At 42.6% G+C, this 25,570-nt stretch overlaps 1 protein-coding gene across 2 annotated transcripts in view; it reads right to left on the bottom strand.

The window, feature by feature from the left end:
- The window catches only part of LOC130161306 (dual specificity calcium/calmodulin-dependent 3',5'-cyclic nucleotide phosphodiesterase 1A-like), a 187,337-nt gene that overhangs the window by 35,048 nt on the left and 126,719 nt on the right, over window positions 1-25,570 (bottom strand). For both annotated transcript variants that reach the window (XM_056364521.1, XM_056364522.1), the window contains exons 12-14: window positions 24,261-24,381; window positions 5,305-5,386; window positions 2,969-3,089 (exon numbers count right to left, since the gene is read on the bottom strand). In XM_056364521.1, coding sequence (XP_056220496.1) covers window positions 2,969-3,089; window positions 5,305-5,386; window positions 24,261-24,381 — 324 coding nt within the window. The remainder of the gene's footprint in view (window positions 1-2,968; window positions 3,090-5,304; window positions 5,387-24,260; window positions 24,382-25,570) is intronic.

Raw genomic sequence — 25,570 nt, 5'->3', positions numbered from 1 at the left:
TCATCCTCTTCTGATTAAGTTCAAATGTTATTTCTGGAAATACAATGCTCAAAAAAATTAAGGGAACACTTAAATCACACATTGGATCTTGATGAACAAATTATTCAAGTTGAAAACCCTTACTGATGTACATTGTTGAGAACAAAATGACATGACAACCGTCAATGGAAACAAAAATCATCAACCCATTGAAGGCTGGATTCACAATAATACTGAAAATCAAGGTTAAAAATTCAAATCACAGACTGATTCAACTTGCGTGAATTTTATCACGGTGACACACAATGTGACTCAGTAGTTATGTATGGCCCCCACGTGCCTGTATGCACTCCCAACAATGTCTGGGCATGCTCCTTATGAGTCTGCATTGTGTCCTGGGCAATCTCCTCCCAGACCTCGATCAGGGCATCATTGAGCTCTTGTACAGTCTGTGGCGGTGCTTGGCAGGGTCAGATGCACCGATACATAACGTCCCAAAGGGGCTCAGTTGGATTTAGGTCAGGGGAACGTGAGAGCCATTTACTGGCATCAAATCCTTCGTCATTCAGGAAATGCCTACACACTCTGGCCACATGAGGCCAGGCAGTGTCCTGCACCAGGAGGAACCCAGGGCCCACTGCACCAGCGTAAGGTCTGACAATCGCTCTGAGGATTTCTTCCCAGTACCTAACAACAGTCAGGATACTGTTGGCTATGACATGGAGGTCTGTGCAACCCTCCAAGGATATGCCTTGCTAGACCATCACCCACCACCAAACTGGTCAAGCTGGATGATGTTACAGGCAGCATAATGTTCACCACGGCGTCTCCAGACTCTTTCATTCCTGTCACGTGCTCAAAGTGAACCTGCTCTCATCTGTGAAGAGAACTGGTTACCAATGGCAGACCTGCCAATTCTGGTGTTCTCTTGTGATTGCCAATCGAGCTGAACCCTCGTGGAGTCCGTTTCTGACAGTTAAGTCAGAAAGATGCACACCAGTAGCCTGCTGGAGGTCATTTTGTAGGGCTCTGGCAGTGTTCCTCCTGTTCCTCGTTGCATAAAGGAGAAGGTACCAGTCCTGCTGCTGGGTTGCTGCCCTTCTGTGGCCTTGTCCAGCTCTCCTCATGTAATGGCTCGTCTCCTGGTATCACCTCAATGCTTTTGAGACTGGCTATTGTGCTGGGAGACACAGCAAACCTTCTTGCGCCCGCACGTATGGATGTGCCACCCTGGAGGAGCTGGACTACCTTTGCAACCCTGATTGGGCTGCAGGTTCTGCCTCATGCTAGTCAGGAAGGATAAGTTGAGAACAATTGTCTGTGGCCCCCACAAGCAAAACCATTCCCTTTTTGAGAGTTGTCTTGCTTTTGCCTCTCCATTGCACCTGTTGTTACTTTCATTTGCACCAAAGATGACAGATTGATAGTTTAACTGACTTGGTCTTATACTGTGATGATTAAGTGTTATAACAAATATTGTCCATACTGTGATCTTTTGCACATCCCCTAATCACTAACTTTTTTTTACATCCTGCCCAGCAGGAGTTTTGTCATTCTAAAACACTTTTGTACATAGTTATAGTATTTTTGTGTAGTATTTTTTTCATTGTTTTATTTTTTATATATGTATCTATATATATTTATCTTTTTGACTGTTTCAGTATTTTACCTTTTTATTGTTTTTTTCATATAAATACGTTAATTGTATACAGCAGCAAACACCAAACCAAATGTCTTATAAGTGAAAACCTACCTGGCCTAAGCCTTATTTTTTCCGATTCTGCCTTTGTGATGATGTCATCATTCCTTCCTCATGCTGTTATAGTCTGCCAAGGACCACCCATGTGTATGGCTATGTTGGTTGGATTGGTTGGATATGTTTGTTTTTGCATGTACAGTATATTAGTTGCTATCCTTCAATTATTTCTGGCTTGATTGTTTTGCATGTATATATTAGTTGTTTTTGCTTTTATTACTCCTGATTTGATGTGTGCATGCTTATTATATGCTTTTTGGGATTGTTTTCAATCGTTTTTGGATTGTATGGTTTTTTGTACACCCAACTGTATGTGTTGTAGAGCATGGACAATTAACCTGATTGAATACTAGAACCTCCAATCATCGGTCTGGAGTAGTAGAGCGGCGGACCAATCAGCCACCAGGAAGTGGCGCTGCAGGTGGGATGAAGTTTCAAATCTCACTGCCTGGTCTGAATAATAGTCATGTCAGTAATGAATTTGAAATGACACATCAAGTTGTAGCTTCCAACCAGTCTCCTTCAAATATCTTTGAGTGAATGATGATCACAAGAAACCATTAAAAAAGGGTAGGACCATTAACTTTTGGTCACAAAGTTCCTCCACCTGAGTCAAACTTACAGCATATAAATACAATACACAACACATTCACACAATGTCCATATGCGGACCAGCCATGTACTAGGTTTTGGCCTAGTCTTGTTTAACAGTAATTTATATCAGGATTATAAAAGCTCGGCTGAAAAATGTCAGTCAGGCCAAAACAGTTAAGACTGCGTTAATCCTAAAGCATCTATTTTGTATACTATATATGCATATGTAGTATATACTAATCTACTAACCTCCACAAAATTAACTTTAGAGTGACAGAGTTAAAATAGTCTGAGAAGAGCTTTAATCAGCCAAGATAACTGAAATCACCTGTGGTAGGGTAGACCATGGGTATGCACCTACTTCCCCACACAGGACAATAAAATTATTGTTAAGGTTTAGAGTGGCAAGTCATGATAATTTGACACCACAGATTTTGTTTTGACCCACAGTGTTTTGACCAATAATACTGTTCTATATCATTCCTGAGCAAAAATAACTGACTTCGTGATTGAGTTGTGAGCCACATCATGATTGAAATATCTAAGATACCAGTTGTGTCTGATACGATTTGTGTCTCTTTTCAGTATATCCTTTATCATGAGTGTCACACAGGACATGATGGTCTTACGAATTGTCACCTGGAGTGCCTGAATCCAGCCAATCCTGAGTGAGATGCCTCTTTAACAAGCGATGTCACAATCTTCTCGATCATTTCTGTCAACACGGTGAATGTTGGCTCCACAATGAAGTCAATGAATCCTGCAGGAAACAGTATCAATACCAGAGAACTATTCAGTTCGCACCCTCTTCTTATTCTTCTTAATATCAGAAAATGTTAAGATATGAGATGAGAACAAAACCATCTGAGAGAGTGTCAAGTAAAATGTTTTTTGTTTATCCCCACCAACATGCAGCATCATTCAGGTTTTCGTGTTTTTATTTTAGGTATGTAAACAATTGATTGTGATTTGGTGGCGGTAAACAGGTTACATCAACCAAAGAATTCTAAATATGTATTCCACTGCATTTTAGGTGTTTAAATAACTTATATTTATTATTAATTACTAGTTGTTTGAATTATTGGTTGGAGCAACACAGAACTTGATCTATTTTAAATTGTTAAAAAACACATACCTTTATTTCTAATCTTGCCGCTGTATCATTTCTGATCTATTTCAGACAAAAGAGTTTTCTAGTCTAGTCCTGTGACAAATCCAGACACGCACAATGTTTGTTTGCTTGTTTCTTCCTTTCTTTCTTTCTTTCTTTCTTTCTTAAGGACAATGCAATTTAACCCAGTTCCAATACAAAGCAAGAAACTGCACAGAGTTTATAGCTATTGCTAATCTTCAACTCAACTTTACGTGTTCAGTGTAATTAAACCACAAAACAAAACACATATGAAAGTAGAGTACTATAAAAAATACTATATTGTAATGCATTGATTTTGATGTATAGTCTAAGACCTCCACTCAACTGTCTCCACTAACTCTCTGTTCTACACAAACACCTCTTAAAAACATCTCTCCAATAACAATCTGTTGTGTCATTGAGATCAGAACTGGAAGCTAAGATTAGAGCAAAGTTTTCAGTTTGTTTTTAACTTTGGTTCACACAGGTGCTTCTCTCTAACAAACTTGCTTTTGAAATCTTAAATTAACAGTGCAGATCCAGATCAATACTCACAGGTGATCAGTTATCATTCCTGGATTTATCTTAAAGTCCTGAGCAGGTTCTACAACTCTAACTCACCTGAGGTTATTTTAAGTCCACAGTTTGTACCATTCTATAAACATGATAACTTAATCAAAGCATCAACCAGTTTGGGTTCAGGAGGTGGACACCCTCTCTACATTTAAGATTAGGCTTAAAACTATCCTCTTTCATAAAGCTTATATTTAGGACTGGCTCAAGTGAGCCCTGAAACAACCCCTTATTTATGCTGCTATAGGCCAGGACTGCTGGGGTACTCCCATGATGCACTGAGCACCCCCCCCCCCCCCCCCCCCCACATGCATTTCTATCATACTACTTAATGTCATTAACTTTGTATTTCACTCTCCCGCAGTCTGCGCTTCTCCTCTCTCTCTCTGTCCTCATTCTGCATGTATCTCTGACTCATTGGTGCTGTATCATTACTGCTGTTATTATTGACAACACCATTATACCTGTGAGTTTTACTATTATTATTCTCACTATAACAATCGACAATAAACACAGCTGTTCCTGGTCTCTCTCTCTTCTCTCCTCCACCTGTACCCCCCCTCCTCTTGATCCAACCGGTCAAGGCAGACAGCCGCCCACCCTGAGTCTGAGTCTGTTGGATGTTTCTTCCTTCTAAAAGGGAGTTTTTCCTCTACACTGTCAACTGTCTTCACTTTCCTCTTCAAGTGCTTGCTTATTACGGGAACTGTTGGGTTACTGTCTATAATATTGTATGGTCTTGACCTTACCCTGTAAAGTGCCTTGAGATAATTTATGTTTTGCACTATACAAAAAAAATGTACTTGAATCTGCAGAAATCACACAAACCTGGCAACTCGTAGCTGCATAGATCTTACTAGTAACACAGAGGGGAGTTAAAATGGTAAGACTGCTTGAGATGGGTAAAAATATTGGTAGAGACATTGATAAGGGCATGAACATACTGTCCCAATCCAAACCTACCCAAACTGGATAGGTTGCATGAAAGTCATGGTCACATCACTAAATTTCCAAACAGGAACACAATGCAAGATCACTTCCCAAAAAAGAGAGAGTAATTTGGATTCAATTACACTGAACTGTTCACTGGCTAAACATTATCAGGAGAATCTGTTGGACTTAAACATGTAAAACTGCTTTAACAAATTTACTTGATAAACAAATACTATGACCCCTGAGTATAAATTTGGGTTTGTGGTGTTGAATATGCTGACATAAAAACTAAATGAATCCCATATTGAGCTGCATTAGTTGTATTACTGGATCTTACCGATCTGGGATTGGGCCACCATGGTAGATTTGCGGTCACAGAGAGGGGAGAAAGGTAGACCCAACTCTGCCTCTTTATCACCCTGAAAACAAATTAAGCGACACAAGGTACTGTCAGCACAATTTCACATACATAAAATATAATAATAATAATAATACGTTTTATTTAAAGGCGCCTTTCTTGGCACTCAAGGACACCGTACACAGTTACACAAATTGAGATTAAAAACACATTAAGAATTAATTAACAACAATAAAAATGAAATATGAAAATAAAAACAATACAAAAGTGACAGAGCAATTGGCATCAGATGGAAAAGGCAGTTTTAAACAGATGTTTTTTGAGTTGTGATTTGAAATGGGGGAATGAATCGATATTTCTGAGTTGGGGTGGTAGTAGATTCCAGAGACGGGGAGCAGAGCAGCTGAATGCTCTACTCCCCATGGTGGTGAGACGGGCGGAGGGGACAGGCAGGTGTGTGGAAGAAGATGATCTGAGGGAGCGGGAGGGAGTGGGAACATGAAGGAGGTCGGACAGATATGGGGGGGCGAGGTTGTGGATGGCCTTAAATGTTAATAGAAGGACTTTGAAATGAATACGGAACTGAACTGGTAGCCAGTGGAGCTGTTGGAGGACAGGAGTGATGTGGTGGATGGAGGGGGTACGAGTAATGATACGGGCAGCTGTGTTCTGGACCAATTGAAGTTTATGGAGGGATTTAAGAGGGAGGCCGAAGAGGAGAGAGTTACAGTAATCCAGACGGGAAGTGACGAGGCTGTGGACAAGGATGGCGGCAGTGTGGGGGGTAAGGGAGGGGCGGAGGCGGTTAATGTTTCGTAGGTCGAAGTAGGCAGACCGGGTAATGTTACTGATGTGGGATTGAAAGGATAGTGTGCTGTCAAGGATGACACCCAGACTCTTAACCTGGGGGGAGGGTGAAATGGAGGAGTTATCAATAGTGAGAGAAAAACTGTTGGTTTTGGATAATGTAGATTTGGTGCCAATGAGGAGAACCTCGGTTTTGTTACTGTTTAATTTAAGGAAGTTTAGAGTGAACCAGGTTTTTATTTCAGTGATGCAATCAGTTAGGGAGATAGGCGGGAGAGTGGATGAGGGTTTAGTGGAGAGGTAGAGCTGAGTGTCATCAGCGTAACAGTTGAAGTCAATGTTAAATTTGCGGAAGATATTGCTGAGGGAAAGGAGGTAGATGATGAAGAGGAGGGGCCCCAGGACAGAGCCCTGGGGCACACCGGAAGTGACGGGGAGGGGATGGATTTAAAGGACTTGAGTTGAATGAACTGAGTGCGGCCAGAGAGGTAAGATGTGAACCAGTCTAATGGAGTGTGGGTGATGCCAATGGAAGACAGCCTGTTGAGGAGAGTGGTGTGACAGATGGTATCAAAGGCTGCGCTCAGGTCGAGGAGGATGAGGATGGTGAGGAGTCCAGAATCAGCTGCCATCAGGAGGTCGTTGATGATTTTGATGAGTGCTGTTTCAGTGCTGTGGAGTGGACGGAAACCGGACTGGAACTGTTCATACAGGTTATTGTGGGATAGGTGAGAATGGAGTTGGGAAGCAACTGTTTTTTCGAGGATTTTGGAGATGAAGGGTAGATTGGAGATAGGACGGAAGTTGTTGAAGTTGGAGGGGTCGGCGCCAGGTTTTTTCAGAATTGGAGTAATGGCATCAGTTTTGAAAGATGTAGGGACAGTTCCATTGGTGAGAGAGGAGTGGATGATGGCAGAAATGAGGGGGACCAGAGAGGGAAGGCAGGCTTTAACAAGTTGTGTGGGGAGGGGGTCCAGTTGACAAGTGGATGGCTTGGATTTCCGAATGAGTTCTTTGATTTCTGAGAGAGTGGGGAGCAGGAAGGATGAGAATGAGTGTGTGGATGGGTGAAAGTTGGCTGAGATGCTGAGGTGAGGATTTGGACCTAGGTGCTGGTGGATATTCTTGATTTTTGCAGTGAAAAAAGACATAATGGAGTTGCAGAAGGAGGTTGTGTATAGGTAAGGGGGGAGAGAGAGTCCTTGCGTTGGGTGATATTGTTGAGCAGGGAGAACAGTTGCTTGGAGTTTCCTTTATTTGCATCGATGATACTGGAGTAGTAGTGGGTTTTGGTGGTGGCAATGGAGTCCTTATAATGTAAAATATGGTTATTGTACATTTCTTTGTGGATAGTGAGACCAGTTTTTCTATGGAGCCGTTCAAGTTGCCGACCTTTGGCTTTCATAAGACGAAGATCAGGGGTGAACCAAGGGGGGGAGATGGAAAAAGACACAGATCTGGTTTTTAACAGAGCAAGAGAATTAAGAATATTATGAAGTCCAGTATTGTAGTGAGAAACCAGATCATCAGGGGTGGACAGGTTGTGGATGTCAAGGAGGCAGAAGGAGTAGATACTTGATGTGAGAGTGGCAGGGTTGATGTTCTTTATATTCCGGAATGAAATGAGGCGTGGTGTTTTAGAAATGGAAAGAGTGAGTTTCACTGTAAATGAGAGGAGAAAGTCATCAGTTATGGGGAGTTCATCAGCTGTAAGTTCAAGGGGGGTGACACCAGAGCAGCAGATTAAATCCAGAATGTGTCCTTTGGAGTGTGTGGGAATAGTGGTATGCTGCTGACATCCAAAACTCTCTAAACAGGATGTGAAGTCTTTGGTGAGAGGTAGATTGATTATGTCCATGTGGATATTGAAATCACCCAGCAGTATTATATTTGGTGAGAGAGAGGATAAATGGGAGAGGAAAGCAGCAAAGTCATTTAAAAAGTCACTATTCGGGTTGGGGGGGGCGGTAGACAATAGCAATGATGGTTGGAGTGGGACCAAACAACTCGCAGACAGTGGATTCAAACGAGCTGGAGAAGGGCACAGACACCAGCGAGACTTTCCACTTGTTGCGGTAAATTATCGCAAGACCTCCTCCCCGACCGGAGCCACGGGGTTGACAGACGTAAACAAATCCACTAGGAGTGGATTCAATCAGCTGGGAGAAGTCGTTGGGCTGTTGCCATGTCTCGGTTAAACAAAGAAAGTCTAGCTTACGGTCTGTGATGATGTCCTGGATGAGATGTCCCTTGCTTGTCAGTGAGCGGATGTTTAGCAGAGCAAAGTTGAGTGAGGTGTTGTCGCAGCTGGTGGTGGTGTTAACCGACGAGGCTAGGCGGGTCAACACACTGTGGTCGACAACCCGGCTGGTGGAGCGTGGAGGGCGTCGAGAGCTGGACCAGATGGACTTTATTGTTGTTGAGCTGTTATAGTGGAAATTCCGGCGGGACCCTCGGTGAATGTATCTCCGGCGGGGCTGGAAGGTGATGTCCGGGTGAAGGTGGAGTGCCTCAGGCGCAGGTCCAGGCAGGTGACAGCGCAGCTGGAGCAGGTCAGTGGCCGAGTACTGAAGCATCACCAGCACTGGCAGGTGGACGGGCAGTAGAAAGAGCCAGACACATACGGACAAGATGTATGTCCTACCGTCCACATTGTGGACGAGAACTCAGGTAGCGTTGACCAGATAAACGCCAAGTGAGGCTCAAGCCGGGACAGAACAGGTGAGCTAACGGTAGGCTAGTTAAGACTCACACGGACGTAGTGCCAGTAAATCGTAGAAATATTCCAAATGAAGGCAATTACAAGGTCCGATTAGGTTTATAAAAACTATAAAATAAGTCAGAAGGTCTGAAAAGTTGAAAAAAAATATTAAAAGTTAAAAAGTTAGGTTACCGGCGAGCAGCGGCAGCAAGTTGCGCCAGCGTTCACTCTTGTTGCCATTGTGAAATAAATATCATTATCTTCTTTTACTCTTTTTTTTTTTTTAAATATGAAAATGTCAGTAAATGATTGCTTATTGACCTGTGCTCTTTGGATACCCCAAACTTTTTAATGCTTAGTAGCCTTTGAACAACAGACCAAGACATGATTGGATAAGGTCTTTAAAGGACTGACACAATTAACAGTTGGCAGAGACTGAAAATCAGGACAATTTGGTGTATGAAATGCATATTTCTCAAAGACATCAGGCACCATTATTAAGGTATACTGTGAAAAGTATTGTGTACAGTGTGTCTGCAAGCTCATGGACCTTTGACAGGTTTACTGTGTTTTGTAAACAGGGTGTTGCAAAAGAAATAGGATAGGTGCAAAGGAGAGGTCTGGATCTCCAGCTTCTGACCAGACAGTGTTTATGAAATCACTACGCACAACAAAGTTGGCCATCAATACTGTCAGTCAACCCTGGTCATGTTCAGTCAACTCAATGCTGCTTAGAGTCAACATAAAACCTTGAAAGACTCCGCCAGGCCTCCAAGACTGCCAGAAAGTCAACAAAATACACAAACTTGTGTCTGATGTAAAATTTTATTTTTTTGGAAAGCTAAAAAAACAAAATGTGTAGAAATATTTTTTAGTGATGGGCAGTCCTAGTCAGGTAGATACTGTTAGCAAGCCAGCAAAGTACCCTTAGCGTGCAGTTAACGTTAACCAGTTCCTCTTTCTAGCATCCAGAATCAGTTTATAGCACTGACGGATGAGAGGCTCTTGCTTAGAAATTGGAAACCAGCAGCCAGAGATCAAGGTTGCTTTAACTCTTTTAATTAAATTGATAAAAGATTATCAACCGTTAAGGGAAAACAAAAAAGGTGTAATATTTGTATTCTTGTGGATTGTAAGTTCCCCTTTTTATTAAAAGCTAACTAACACCTTGATTTTGAGTGTACTTTCAAAGACATGATGTCACAAGGCAGCATTGTCGAGAGGCAAGTGTGTGGCTATCTGCATTGGTGCAGATGGAGGCATGATTGAAGGTAAGGAATAACCACTGCAACCACCTTTTAGTTTGACCACATGACTGAAAATATATAGTGGCATATGGCAGGCCGTTTGTGTTTGAATGTATTATCATAATTATACGCACAGAAATAAGGCAAATCACAGTGGGTAAAATGGGGCTTTTAAGGCAGGCCATAGAAATATCAATATGTATGTATCAATTCTTGATACCAAACTTTTTTTTAAAGAAATATTTGATTTGATAAAATTTACATCTATAAAGTGAGCTGCAGCTTTCTATGATGTGTCACTGTTTTCAAACATTATGTAACGCTTTTTTTCGAGAGCATGGAGCAGAACTGACACAAGGCCTTGATCCTGATGGATCTCTGTCATCGTCACACCTTATATTCTCCTTGGCATACACAACTAGTGACAAAACAACTTTCGTATTATTATAATATTTTGAGTTTTTGAGAGGGAGAAAGAAAAGAAGAAGAAAAAAAAGGAAAAGAAGAAAGAAAAAACACATATTTCCTTTTTCTTTTGTTTCCCCCTCTACTTCTTAGGTCCTAGATAGAAAACAAAAAACAGGTACTTGGTGTAGCGAGGTGAGGGAGTCGGGACCATCCATCCGTTGGAGAGGCGAGCTCTACTGGGGAGGTGGAAGTTTGTTTTGTTGTGGTCCAGTGACATAGATGGGGAGGTGGGATGTGTTTGGTTTGGTTTTGAATGTTGTACATAAATACAGGGCTGCCCACTGCAGTGGTCAGACTCTTAACCCTTGGGAGGAGGCTGGCCACCAGGTGACAAGACCCTGTCTCCCAATCTGGACAGCTCCCAGACCCTCAAGGAGGGAGCTAGTTCTTTGTGGGGTGCTTCTGTTTTTTTTTTCTGTTTTCCCATTGTTCTTTCTACTTTTCAATTATCTCTTCAGTAGGTGTGTCCTCCAAACCTATGTTGAGTATTGATTGGCCAACTTGCCAAAAAAAAAAAGGATACTTGCTTTGACTTGACAGTTAATTTCATCATTTATACGCACATAAATCAAAGTTAATAAATAAAGAAAATGAATAATTAACTGCAAAAAGATAAAGGGATAGAGATAAATAATATTACATAAGTAGTTAAGTGACTATATAATATGACCTATGCAAATTGGTCAGTGTATATGACCCAGCCCCCACTTTCACTTAGAAACACATGCACACTTACATACATAAATGTACACATGCATACACATTTATATACAGTTTTATTGGAGACGGATCAAAGAAGTTTGATTCAGACAGGTGAACAGAGCACAAAAATGGATGGATGGATAGATGGATGGATGGATGGATGGATGGATGGATGGATAGATAGATAGATAGATAGATAGATAGATGATAGATAGATAGATAGATAGATAGATAGATAGATAGATAGATAGATAGATAGATGTACTTGTACTCGTCGTCTCCTGCTCATCCGGATCCGGGTCGCGGGGGCAGCAGCCTCAGCAAAGAGGTCCAGACAGCCCTCTCCCCAGCCACTTCCACCAACTCTTCCGGGAGAATCCTGAGGTGTTCCAAGGCCAGCCGAGAGATATAATCCCTCCAGCATGTCCTTGGTCGCCCCCGAGGCTTCCTCCCGGTGGGACATGCCCAAAACACCTCCCCAGGGAGGCGTCCTCACCAGATGCCCGAACTACCTCAACTGGTCCCTCTCGACATGGAGGAGCAGTGGTTCTACTCCGAGTCCCTCCCGGATGACCGAGCTCCTCACCCTATCTCTAAGGCTGAGCCCGGCCACCCTGCGGAGGAAACTCATTTCAGCCGCTTGTATTCGCTACCTCATTCTTTCGGTCATTACCCAAAGCTCATGACCATAGGTGAGGGATGGAACGTAGCTCGTCCGGGAAATCGAGAGCTTCGCCTTCCGGCTTAGCTCCCTCTTCCCCACAACGGACCGATTCAGCGCCCACATCACTGCTGACGCCGCCCCAATCTGCCTGTCGATCTCCCGTTCCATCCTACCCTCACTCGTGAACAGGATCCCGAGATACTTAAACTCCTCCACCTGAGGCAGGACATCCCCCCTGACCCAGAGCGGGCAATCCACCCCGCTGAGAAACATGGCCTCAGACTTGGAGGTGCCGATCTTCATCCCAACCGCTTTACACTTGGCTGCGAACTGCCCTAGCGAGAGCTGAAGGTCGGTGCTCGATGAAGCTAAGAGGACCACATCATCCGCAAAAAGCAGAGACAAGATCCACCCGCCAACGAACCCAAACCCCTCCACCACCCGGCTGCGCCTAGAAATTCTGTCCATAAAAGTTATGAACAGAACCGGTGACAAAGGGCAGCCCTGACAGAGTCCAACCCTCACCAGGAACAGGTCCGACTTACTGCAGACTACGCGAACCACACTCACACTCCTTTGGTACAGGGACTTGATGGCCCATAAAAAAGGGCCATCCACCCCATACTCCCGGAGCACCCTCCACAGGGAGCCCCTGGGGACATGGTCGTAAGCCTTCTCCAAATCCACAAAACACATGTGGACTGGATTGGCAAACTCCCATGCCCCCTCCAGCACCCTAGCGAGGGTAAAGAGCTGGTCCACAGTTCCACGCCCAGGACGAAAACCACATTGCTCATCCTCAATCTGAGGTTCGACTACCGACCGGACCCTCTTTTCCAGTACCCTGGCATAGACCTTACTGGGGAGACTGAGGAGTGTAATTCCCCGGTAGTTGGAACACACCCTCTGGTCACCCCTCTTAAAGATGGGAACCACCACCCCGGTTTGCCACTCCAGAGGCAATGCCCCCGATGTCCATGCAATGTTGCAGAGGCGTGTCAACCAAGACAGTCCTACAACATCCAGTGCCTTGAGATTCCCAGGGCGGATTTCATCAACCCCCGGGGCTCCGCCACCGCGCAGTTGTTTCACTACCTCAGCGTCTTCTGCCCCGGAAATTAGATCATCCATCCCCAGGTCTCTTGACTCTGTTTCCTCCACGGAATACGTGTTGGTGGGATTGAGGAGCTCCTCAAAGTATTCCTTCCGTCCTGCCACCTTCCCCCCTGAGGCGCCGGACAGTTTGCCAGAACCTTTTTGGAGCCGATCAATAGTCTTCTTCCATAGTCTCACCGAACTCCTCCCACGCCCGAGTTTTAGCCTCAGCAACTGCCGTGGCTGCGCTCCGCTTGGCCCACCGGTACCAGTCAGCTGATTCCGGAGACCCATAGGCCAACCATGCCCTGTAGGCCTCCTTTTCCGGCCTGATGGCTTCCCCCACCTCCGGTGTCCACCAGCGGGTACGGGGTTACTGCCACGACTGGCCCCAGCTACCCTGCAGCCGCAGCTTACAACAGCCTCCCCAACAACAGCAGAGCGGAACAAGGCCCATTCAGACTCAATGTCCCCCACCGCTCTCGGGACGCAATCGAAACTTTGCCGGAGGTGTGAGTTGAAAATCATCTGGACGGGTTCTTCCGCCAGGATTTCCCAGCAGACCCTCACAACCCGTTTGGGCCTGCCAGGTCTGCGCGGCGTCTTCCCCTGCCATCTGATCCAACTCACCACCAGGTGGTGGTCAGTTGACAACTCTGCTCCTCTCTTCACCCGAGTGTCCAAAACATACGGCCGCAAGTCTGATGATACGACTTCAAAGTCGATCATAGACCGGCGACTTAGGGTGTCCTGGTGCCATGTGCACCTGTGAACATCCTTATGTTTGAACATGGTGTTAGTTATGGCCAAACTATGACTAGCACAGAAGTCCAATAACTGAAAACCACTCGGGTTCAGATCGGGCAGGCCGTTCCTCCCCACCACACCCCTCCAGGTCGCGCTGTCATTGCCCACGTGAGCGTTGAAGTCTCCCAATAGGACAATGGAGTCCCCTTTTGGGGCACTTTCCAGCACTCGTCCCAAGGACTCCAAAAAAGGCGGGTAGTCTGAACTGCTGTTCGGCGCATAAGCACCGACAACAGTCAGAACCCGATCCCCGACCTGAAGGCGCAGGGACGCAACCCTTTCGTCCACCGGGGTGAACCCCAACATACAGGCAGAGAGCCTGGGGGCCACCAGAAAGCCCACCCCGGCCCTCCGCCTCTCCCCCGGAGCAACTCCAGCAAAGAGGAAAGACCAGCCCCTCTCAAGGACTTGGGTTCCGGAGCCGACACTGTGTGTTGAGGTGAGGCCGACTATATCTAGCCGGTATCGTTCCACCTCTTCTACAAGCTCCCGCTCCTTCCCCGCCAGAGAGGTGACGTTTCATGTTCCAAAAACCAGTTGCCGTAACCGAGGATCGAACCGCCAAGGCCCCCGCCTTGGACTGCTGCCCAATCCACATTGCACCGGACCCCGCGGACTCTTCCTGCAGGTGGTGGGCCCACTGGGAGACGAACCCATGTAGCCGGTTCGGGCTGGGCCCGGCTGGGCCCCATGAGCTAAGGCCCGGCCATCACGCGCTCGCCCACGGACCCCAACCCCAGGCCTGGCTCCAGGGCGGGGCCCCACTATCCCTCCGGGCCGGGTACACAGATTCTTGATCGTTTTACTCATTGGGATCTTCTGAACCATTCTTCGTCTGGCCCTTGACCTAGAACCAATCTGTCATGGGAGACCCTACCAGAGGCAAAATGCCCCCGACAACATAGCTCCTAGGGTCATTAGGGCTCTCAAACTCCTCCACCACGGTAAGGTGACGGTTCAAGGAGGAGTAGATAGATAGATAGATACTTTATTTATCCCCAAGGGAGATCCATGTGTCCATTAGCTCATTGTTGATAATAATTATAAAAACAGTTAATGATAAATAACCAATAAAAATAATTAGATTAGTCCACTTCCTTTTGCTGAGTTGCTGTATAGCCTGATAGCAGTGGGAACAAAGAATCTCCCGAACCTCTCTGTTCTGCAGCGCAGTGAGATGAGAGGTTTGCTGCACCTGTGGCTGCTTCTCTGTCCTGCCAAAATGTTGTGGAGATTATGGTTGGTACTGTCCGAGATGGCCTCCATCTTGCATTGCATGCGTCCACATCACCTGATGTTGCCTGGCTGTTCTTCTATGTCTGCTGCTGTATTTCCTGTTGTTCTGTCCAGTCTGAACTGTTATCTCCCTCTATGAGTACTAATTTGTAAACAGTTTTCTGTGTGTGTGTGTGTGTGTGTGTGTGTGCCTTTCTATCCGTCTGTGTGCCTCTCTGCTTGTCTATATTTATGTGTGTTTCTGTGTCAGTTACAATAACAAACTGAAATTAACTGCCGAATGCTTCCTGATTAAAACTGGTCTGAAACATATTTCCAGTGAAACCACTTGAGATGTGTAGAAATCATTGCAGAAATGTCAGTAAAGTGGTTTATAAATGCCACAGATGTCAGATGTCTCTAATCAAGTAATTTGTTCCCACACTTAAGATTGTCTATACAAATATTCTTTGGACGTGTTCATGTAATGATGTCGTAATTGTAGTTTTTTGCAATATATTTGTATATATTAGTATATTTTTTGTCGATTGATGTTTTTTATTCTACATCGTTGTTTTGTCTGACGATGGAGAAATTAATGTATAGAAAGTAAGAACTCCTGGGCTTTCAAGTTTACCAGATATGGAGTTAAACATTCCATACCGGCTGAGCTGAAGAAGCTGGTCCGTGGATGCACAGCCGGAATTAAGCTAAAGAGGAGATGGAGATATAAGCCTTTTCTACCATCAATCATCATGGGAAATGTAAACTCCCTGGCTAACAAGTGTGATGAACTGGAGGCATTTGTGAAGCACTAGCAAGCATATGGTGAGTGTAGTCTCATGTGTTTCACGGAGACCTTGTTAAACGACAACACTCCCTACCGTTGTGTGGATTTACCCGGCTTCACTGTAGAACGAACGGACAGAGACGCCGGAGCAAGTGAGAAGAATAAGGGTGGAGGACTGGTTCTGCTTGTGAGCAATAGATGGTGCAACCCCGGTCATATCACAGTGACGGAGAAGATCTGCTTTCAGTATATTGAACTGTTGGCAGTTGGTCTTAGACCGTACTATGTACCGAGGGAGTTCTCACACATCGTCGCCATTGTGGTTTACATTCAACCATGAGAAGAGCCTGTAGTCACGTGTGATGTCATTCACAAGACTGTTGCTAGTACAGACCCAGCACCCTGATGCATATATTGCAATATTATTTGAACCATGTCAATCTCACCACTCACCGGACTGGCTTCACTAAGTATGTTGACTGTCTCACAAGGGAAAATAAGACACTGGATCTGTTGTATGCAAATGTAAAAGAGGCCTACACTGCTTCAGCTCTTCCACCACTTGGCAGATCAGATCATAATCTGTTTTTTCTTCAGCTTTCCTACAAAACCTGTGTAATGAGGCAGGCTGCAACCAACCGCTCATTCAGGCCTTCAGGGATGGACATAGGTTGAAGCTCAGGTGTGTGCAACATGAGCTGAAGAGGAGATTAAAGCAGGCGAAGGAGGAATACAAAAAGAAAGTAGAGAGGAAGCTGCAGCACAACAACACCAGAGAGGTGTGGAAGGGGATGAGGACCATCACGGGCTATAAGGAGAAGAACAGCCAGGCAATATCAGGTGATGTGGATAAGGCCAATGAGTTCAACCTGTTCTACAACAGGTTTGACACAGCCTCACCTGTTCTCTCTCCCACTTCTTCAGCTGCATCTTCTCCCACAGTATCTCCTCCACAACCTGACACTGCAGCTGCAACTCCCTCCACACTGGGGTCAAGTCTCCTGTCCTTTACAGCGGAGGAGGTGACGGTAGAGCTCAAGAGACTACATCCTGGAAAAGCAACAGGCCTGGATGGTGTGTGTTCCAAGCTGTTAAAGGACTATGCAGCCCAGGTGGCTGAGCCTCTCCAGAAGATCTTTAACTCAAGGCTTCAAACAGGGAGTTTTCCTGGTCCTGTGGAAAACATCATGTCTTGTTCCGGTAACTAAAGTAGGACGACCGGCTGAGATAAATGACTACAGTCCGGTGGCTCTCACATCACACATCATGAAAACCCTGGGGCGGCTCCTTCTCCAACTTCTGAGGCCACAGGTTGAACATGCACTACACCCCCTACAAAGAACATATTGGAGTGGATGATGCCCTCCTTTACATGCTCCACCTGGGCCATTCTTACTTGGATGAGCCAGGTGGTTACATGAGGATTATGTTCTTTGATTTTTCAAGTGCATTTAACACCATCCAACCCCCCATCCTTAAAGACAAGCTGGAAGGGATGGGGGTGGATCCCTGCTTCATGTACTGGATTGTGGATTACTTGACAAGATGACCACAGTACGTCAGGCTGGGTAACTGTGTCTCAGGGACAGTGATGAGCAGCACTGGAGCTCCACAGGGGACTGTTCTGGCTCCGTTCCTGTTCACCTTGTATACGGCCAACTTTAAACACAACTCTGAGTCCTGCCACATCCAGAAATACTCAGATGACACAGCTATTGTGGCACGTATCAGGAACGGGCGGGAAGTGGAGTACAGAGATCTGACGATGGCCTTCAGTGAATGGAGCAACAAGAACTGCCTCCTTTCAGCCAGTCAACATTTGAGGGAAGGACATTGAGGTGATGAACACTAAATATCTAGGTATGCACCTGGATAGTAAACTGTCTGGACTGGTCCCTGAACATGGATGCCATCTACTGGAAGAGGCAGAGCCAGCTCTTTTTCCTCAGGCGGCTCAGGTCCTTTGATGCCTGCATTGAAATGCTGCACATGTTTTATCAGTCAGTGGTGGCTAGTGTACTCTTTTATGCTGCAATCTGCTGGGGTAGCAGCATGTCCGACATGAACACAGAGAGACTGGATAAGCTGGAAAAAAAGGCTGGGTCCGTGCTTGGCAGGAGTCTGGACTCACTCAGGACTGTTGTGGAGAGACGCATGCAATGTAAGATGGAGGCCATCTTGGACAATACCAACCACCCTTTCCACAACATTCTGGCAGTACAGAGAAGCAGCTACAGGTGGAGCAAACGTCCCATCTCACTGCGCTGCAGAACAGAGAGGTTCAGGAGCTCCTTAGTTCCCACTGCCATCAGGCTATACAACACCTCAGCCAAAGGAAATGGACTAATCTAATTATCGTTGTTTAATTATTATGATCATTATTATTATTATTATCGTCAACAATGAGCTACTGGATACATGAATTTCGCCTAAGGTATGAATAAAGTATCTATCTACAGTATCTAGCTATCTACAATGTTTTGTACGGCTATAACTTAGAAGTGTGTTGCAATGTATTATGATTCTTATGGTTCTTATTCTTGGGCCCAAGCATGAATGTGTGCCATTTGTTTATAATTCATAACAATGGATATTTGACATGTTTAAAACTATGTAAACAGACTCTGCTATGATTAATATTTAGTTAAACATGGTTTTCCAACATAAAAAATAGAGAAAAAAAATGGAGCTGTAAACACATTTTGGCTTATTTCCTCATTGAAAAATCTGGATCAGGCTTTATCCCCTGCCCATCACTGCTGCTTGCGCTAGGTTGAGAGGTGCAACAGTTCTCCTGCACATGTTTAAGCCTCAGTCAGACACAGATTTAGGAGTTTTTGAGGAGATTATTGTTCACCAAAATCAGCTACTAGAAGACATATCAGAACAATTAGCGTAGTTAATTGTTTATGTTGTTAGCTGGCAGTGGCTGACACAGTGTTAATAGATATGCTGATGCAACTCTTGCTCTCTGTACTGAAAAGATTTCAGTGACTAGTGAAGGAGCAGTGTGTACCAAGATGGTTAGAGAAGGAAACATCAGAGAGACTGAGCCACATGTTTGAACCTCAGTTAGATCCAGACTCAGATGAGGAGTCTGTTGAGACCAGAACCAGAGAGTAACATGCGGATCAGAACGTTTAGCACAGTTAGCATCTTTTGTTTGTTTATGTTGTTTGTTAGCTTGTAACTGGTGGTGTCTGACACCGTGGTAGCAGTTCTGCTAATGCTAACACTCTCTCTCTGTACTGACAAGTTTCAGGTATATTTAACCCCACCCCCTGTCCCCACAAGTTGACAGGATTTGTTTATTAGGTCTGTGACGTATGAAACCCTGGCTGTCTGAATCTGTCATTGGTTCACTGCAGTTCAAGGTGGAAACATTCAGTCATGGTGTTGATAAATATTTCACTCATCAAATGTCTGTATTGTATAAAAACATCATATGAACATGTTAAAAGGGTTTGTTTGTTTTTTTACTGTAAGAAGCTGTTCTAGATGAGTAACAGACTTGTGCAATGCAAGATGCAAGACAATAAAAACATGTAAAATCAACATTTTGTGGCCTCTTTTTGTATAGTATGTCTTTGTATGATTATGGGAAATTATACACAATAATAAAAATGATAATTATAATAATATTTATTATTATAATATATTATAATAATTATTATCATTGTTATGACATTATTTATTAAATGTAAAAGTAGCAAGACAATGAGACAGAAAATAACCCAACAGTATAGTTGATTTCACTCTCTAGGTTGGGTCAAATAAAATAACCCAGCAGATGGGTAATATGTAACCCAGCAATATAGTTAATTTCACTCTCTAGGTTGGGCCAAATGAACATCCCAACAAATGGGTTAAATGGAAAAACCAAGCAGTTGGGTCCAATCAACCCAGCGTGTGTTCTGTCCCATATTTACCCAGCGGTAGGGTTAAGGTTGGGTTATTTTTCAAGCCCAGCAGTTTTTTTAGTTTAAGGGTACATCTCCTAAAGAAGCTGAACATTTAATAGTTGAAGGGTTTATATAGCACAAAGTATGCAGGAGTAGTTAACAACCGAAAGAAAGTAAAAGGAGGATCTGGAGTATACCACCAGTGGAGCAGGTTGAATTCAATATGTCTGCTGCTGTATATACGGCTGTTCTGTCCAGTTTGAACTGGTATCTCCCTCTATGACTACTAATTTGTGAACAGCTTTCTCTCTCTCTCTCTCTCTCTGTGTGTGTGTGTGTGTGTGTGTGTGTGTCTGTGTGTTTGAGTGCCTGTCTATCTGTCTATGTGACTCTCTGCTTGTCTGTATTTATGTGTGTTTCTGTGTCAGTTAGAATGACAAACTGCAATTAACTGCCGAATGCTTCCTGATTACAAATTGACTGAAACAGTTGAGATGTGTGTAAATCATTGCAGAAATGTCATTTAAGGGGTTGATAAACACCACAGATCTCAGGAGTCTCTAATCAGGTAATTTGACCCAGATGTATGCCCACTCCCTCCACTCAGAGGTTGCCATGGTTAAAGGTGATCCATCAATCAGAATGAGCTCCAAAGGTAATTGACCAATCACAATGAGCTCCAAAAATAGTCCACCAATTAGAATATATGTAATGTGGAGTCAGTTAAATTTCAAACTGAATGAAACTGTGTCTATCTGCCTGTCTGTCTGTTTACCTTTCTATATGTACGTTAGTGTGTGCTATGCGTATGTGTCCGTGTGCGCGCGTGTGTGTGTGTGTGTGTATGTTTTTGTGTGTGTGTGTAAGACAGAGAGTCTTGCTGTTGAAGACACAGAACTCATACAAATCTATGGGAGAAAGGGGTCAGCAAACCTCTCAAACTCCTGTCATTTAATACAAAACGGTACATAATATCAGCAAAATTATCACAAGGTCAACGCCACAAGACTCCCCTGAACACCTCTATGTGGTTTTGGTGTTTCTAGATCCAAAAATATGGAAATAGGAGCGATTTACAAAGAAGGGTCAGTTCTGGTTTTCTCCCTAAGTTCGCTCCTGAATTTGTATTGCAGTCTATGGGAGAGTTAGGGTGCTTGCATTACTTGGAGGGTCACATTTCAAATTCTGTTAGTCTCTGAGCTAAGGTAGATGCTTTGTATGAAACAGGACCAATTTGTCTACTAATGAGAAATAAATTAATTGTGAAGACAGAAATATATAGCCGTAAGTACAAGATACACAGATTTATTTCAGAATAATTTTGGAGCCTCTCCCACTCTAGCGATGATGTCATTCACTCTAGCCCCGAACATTCTGTGCAATACACACCCATTATAAACTCAGAAATCATCTGAAAAAAGCATGAAACTAAAACTGTGATAATTCAAAAACTGTTGAAGGTATCGAAAATTTTAATAGCTGAAAGTATTGTGAACAGTTAAAAACTTGTGGCTGAAAGTATGCTGAAGTAGTTAAAGTTCAAAGAGGCTGAAGTTTTCAAGGATTTGAACATTGTCTCCATTCGTTTGAATGGCAAAAAAAGCAGAAAAAGCTTAATATTTTAAAAAGTATAAATAGTAGAAAAAAGTTGAACACAAGCAGGAAAGCCCTGGACAAGCTGAACATTTTGATATACAAACGGTCTTTGTAGCACAAAGTATGAAGGAGTAGTTATTTGCAGTTAGTATGAATTTCCTGCTTAAAATGCATGTGAATGTTGAGAGCTGAAAACATGTTAGTTGAAAGCTAAATGGTCTAAATTGGGTTAAAAAAAAACCTAAGAAAGTAGAAACGTACAATCAAAACTTTTAACGTCACACCTGAAGGAGATTTCTGACACAATGCTAAAATTGTTGAAAAAGCAGCACATATTAAATGAAGTACAGTGCTTTCAAAAATTAGATGCCAAAATGTTAAACTGGAGGAGCTGAAGTCCATTAGTTGTAAAAAATTATAACTGAAACATGTTGTTGAAATAGGTAGCCATAGGTGGAAGTACGAACAAAATGCCTTAAAAATATGAAGTAATCATATGTATTAGTAACAGAAAAATGCATCCTAAAGAGTAGGAACCTTAATTAAAGATATCAATGAGCTTAATAATCTGTTAATAGCTGGAAGTGTTGTAAACAGTTTAAAGTTTGAATAAAACCTGTAGCTAAAAGTATGCTCAAGTAGTTGAATTTCAAGGACTTTGAAGTTTTGAAGGATTTGAACATTGTCTCCATTCACTTATATTGTAAAAAAAATGCAAAAAAAGCTTATTATTTCAAAAATTGAATGTTTTGATTACTGAATGGTTTATGTAGCACAAAATATGCAGGAGTAGTTAACAGAAGAAAAGTAAAAGGAGTCTCTGGAATATGAAACCAGTGGAGCAGGTTAAATTCAATATGTCTGCTGCTGTATTTATTGTTTTTCTTTGTAGCCCAAAAACTGTAGGAGTGGCGTACGGAAGGCTTACGAATAAAAATAATAATAACAATAATAAATATTTGAATAACAATAAATGGAATAATAAACGGAATGCTCATTTTTCTACCTGACAACAGTTTATATATATAAATAGTTTCACATTGCTTCATTCAGCAATCCCACCAATAAAGATTTGAACAATAGTGTGCTGTTACAACTCTTAAAGTTACAGTGTATTAGTGATTTTTTCTGCCAACTTCTGGTGGATTTTGGTATAGGTTTCAGATGTCATGACACACACTTGTCACACTGTCAGTGACAGGAAGTATGTGTGTTTACATTTGCTTTGACATCTCAACAATCTATGCATCTGCTGTAATCCTTCGTCTCTCGTGTCATCATCTGTACATATTACTCTTAAGTTATTGTTTATCTTATGTTATATTTGGAGAGTTTGTTATTTTGATACTACATTTGATTAATGTGAAAGAGAACATTCTTTAATTTTACATTCATGTTTTTGCTGTAGTTTCACAACTTCAAATGTCATTAAACCTGTGGACATAAGTAACGTCTCCAGAGTCATAATGTGAGAAGAATGTTGAAACTTACTAATTATGCTTAAGAAGAGGGAAAGGCAGTACAAATAGTAAACTAATTAAGATTTGAATAGTGTGAATGCCTCATCGTGGCTGAAAATGATCCTTTAATTACAAAACTTTACAGCAAATAACATTAATGGTCAACTACGCCCATATCAGTGTTTAGCTGAACCAAATCTTCTATTACTCTACCTAAACGAAACTGAAGGTCATCAATGGGTGCATTGTTCTCAGATTCATCCACCAGTGATCTTATATGATTGGCAATAGCCTTTACAAAACCTTCCATCAGTAACACTTTGAAAAACTTCAGTTTAGCTATGTAACTATTAGCAAGCCAAAGACAAAGGCTGAGTGCACAGGGGGTGCCCCAGTGTCTCAACTGGCAGAGCGCTAACACTTAAGTTATAGTCTTTAAAAGCCCCATGATCACAATTACATTTTCCCTGTTTTCATTCAGTGTCCCTGTGTTAATTGTCCATTTATCTGATTATACTTTATGCCAGGTGTAAAGAAAATCTTTATTTTTACATCACAATCCCTGTCTTTCCTCTTCAGGTTAAAGGTTTCAAATATTTGATGACTCATCTTGCACTCAGGGGCGTTCATTAATTTTGCATCAAATGAAAATGCTATAAACACAAATATGCAGAATGAAATAGCACTCTGACATTTTTTTCATGTGGACTTTAAATTGTTAACACTGTAACTATATGATCTGAGGCTGTGATCAAAGTCTTTTTCTCTTAGGAGGGTTCTTAACTGAGTGAAATTACCTGGTTGAATCCTCTAAATGCTAAGGAAAGGTACTTGGACCATCCTTTATGGAAGGACAGGACATAATGCCATTCCACAATAAAAACATTTAAAGCAACGCACCATTTCACATCAACATCTGGTGCTGCATAATTACTGTACATAGCCTAGTGTAAGTGCAGTCAGATTCAGATTCTCTCTCTCTAACAAGTTTTCTATATATATATATATATATATATATACATACATATATACAGTATATAGATGCTACTAACCTGAAACTTGCTATAGCTGGCTAACATTTGAATAGGATGGCCCGTTATACTTAACTGAGATTTAGTACAATCGGGGTTGACTGTCAGTGTTGACCAGCCAACTGTGTTGAGCATAGCAATTTCAAAAGCGCAAATTGGTCAGAAGCTGTAGACCCCACCCTCTCTCCCTTGTGACTAGTCTGTTTCATCGTGTACAAAATATTACCACACAGTAAAGACTGTCAAAAGTCAGCGTGCATGTGCATGCACACACCCATAAATGTGTTTGCCACACAGCCTTTGTATGTGAGCTTGCAAGCAGGCAGAAACAAAATGCATACGGCTACAAAACTTTGCTAAACGACAAGTTTACAAAACTACAGTTACAAATACAAAAACCTGCTTTCAAGTTCACCTTTTTGAATGACATAATATTCCATAGGTGACTACCTGTCTGAAGAACTCCTCCAGCAGGGATGTGGTCCAGTAGTGATGAAGTTCCCAGCATTTGGCAGGATGGCTGATGTCAGCAGTGTGCAGCAGCAGGGATAAGGCCTTTGACTTGTCAATCCTGCAAATACAATCCAGTCAGTCACTGCTGGGCTGCTGTCAATGACACGTGATTGCACTTGCTTGTGCCTAACTTTGGAAGCTCATGTGATATTCTGCAGTCTGTTTTAGGTAATCTAGGTTTCGAAAAAGGACCTTTCAAGACACATTGCAAAATCAGATTGTAGGAAAGTGTGTACTTTTTAATGGTGAAACCACAGGACTCAAAATGAACTGTCATGCTGGTAGCATAGTGACCCCGCTGGTGAGATTATAGCACTGTCTTTTTGAGTGATCAGTGAGCATCAGTCAATACAATGTTGATATATTGTCTTCCTCCTTGCTGACAATAGATTTATATTTATAGAACATCATGGGTGAAGTTGTGTTTTGCTGCCACTCATACAATATTTTCATATATAATATATATGTGAGTAAGAAGCTGTTTGACATATCATGCCATATCAACTTAAAATGTGATAGTATGTCAATGTTGTGTTCACAAGATGTTTCTACTTTCAAGTGTAAATTATAAAAATGTCAAAATGTGTATTTTTCTGCTCCAGTAGTATTATAGAAATGTTGCAGCAGAAACTCAAAAGGAATAGGAAATTTATTATTAAGATGGTTTTTTCCAAAGTAATATCTTGCTAAAATATCTTTCTATTGTAGTTATTGGATTACTTCAATTTTCTCTATTTCTGAACTGGAGAGGCTATTTTAAAAGGGGTTTCACGTGTCCCTCAAATCATCCACCCTAACCAAAAGTGCTGACCAGGGAATTGCCAGCATAAATATATTTCGTAGGGATGCACTGAAAAGCATTTTCAACATTTTACATTTGGTGACTGAAAATAATTTGCCACACTCGAGATTGTAATTGTGAATGCATTTAGAGTAATGTCTAATGCCTCTGTATCACATGATACCATATTTAAAGACAATAGTCTCTAAAAATGGTATCATGAGACTGTTGTCTTTAAATATGGTATAATGTCATCTCATGTGCATCTCAAGTGTGGCAAACTGTTTTCGGTCACCAAAGTGCTGGACATCCAAATGTCCAGAGAGTTTTCACTTAATATCTTGTAACGTGCAAATGACAAAATTTACTTACTTAGATTTCCAAAGATGCATTTTACAGTGAATAAATAAAATTTTAGATTTAACTGGAATCATTATACAGGTGCTTAAACCCAACTTTACCTCAT

Source organism: Seriola aureovittata, chromosome 20 (assembly GCF_021018895.1).
Source record: "Seriola aureovittata isolate HTS-2021-v1 ecotype China chromosome 20, ASM2101889v1, whole genome shotgun sequence".
NCBI lineage: Eukaryota > Metazoa > Chordata > Actinopteri > Carangiformes > Carangidae > Seriola > Seriola aureovittata.
The sequence above is the reverse complement of the archived record's forward strand: the minus strand, read 5'-3'. Positions and strand labels throughout refer to the sequence as shown.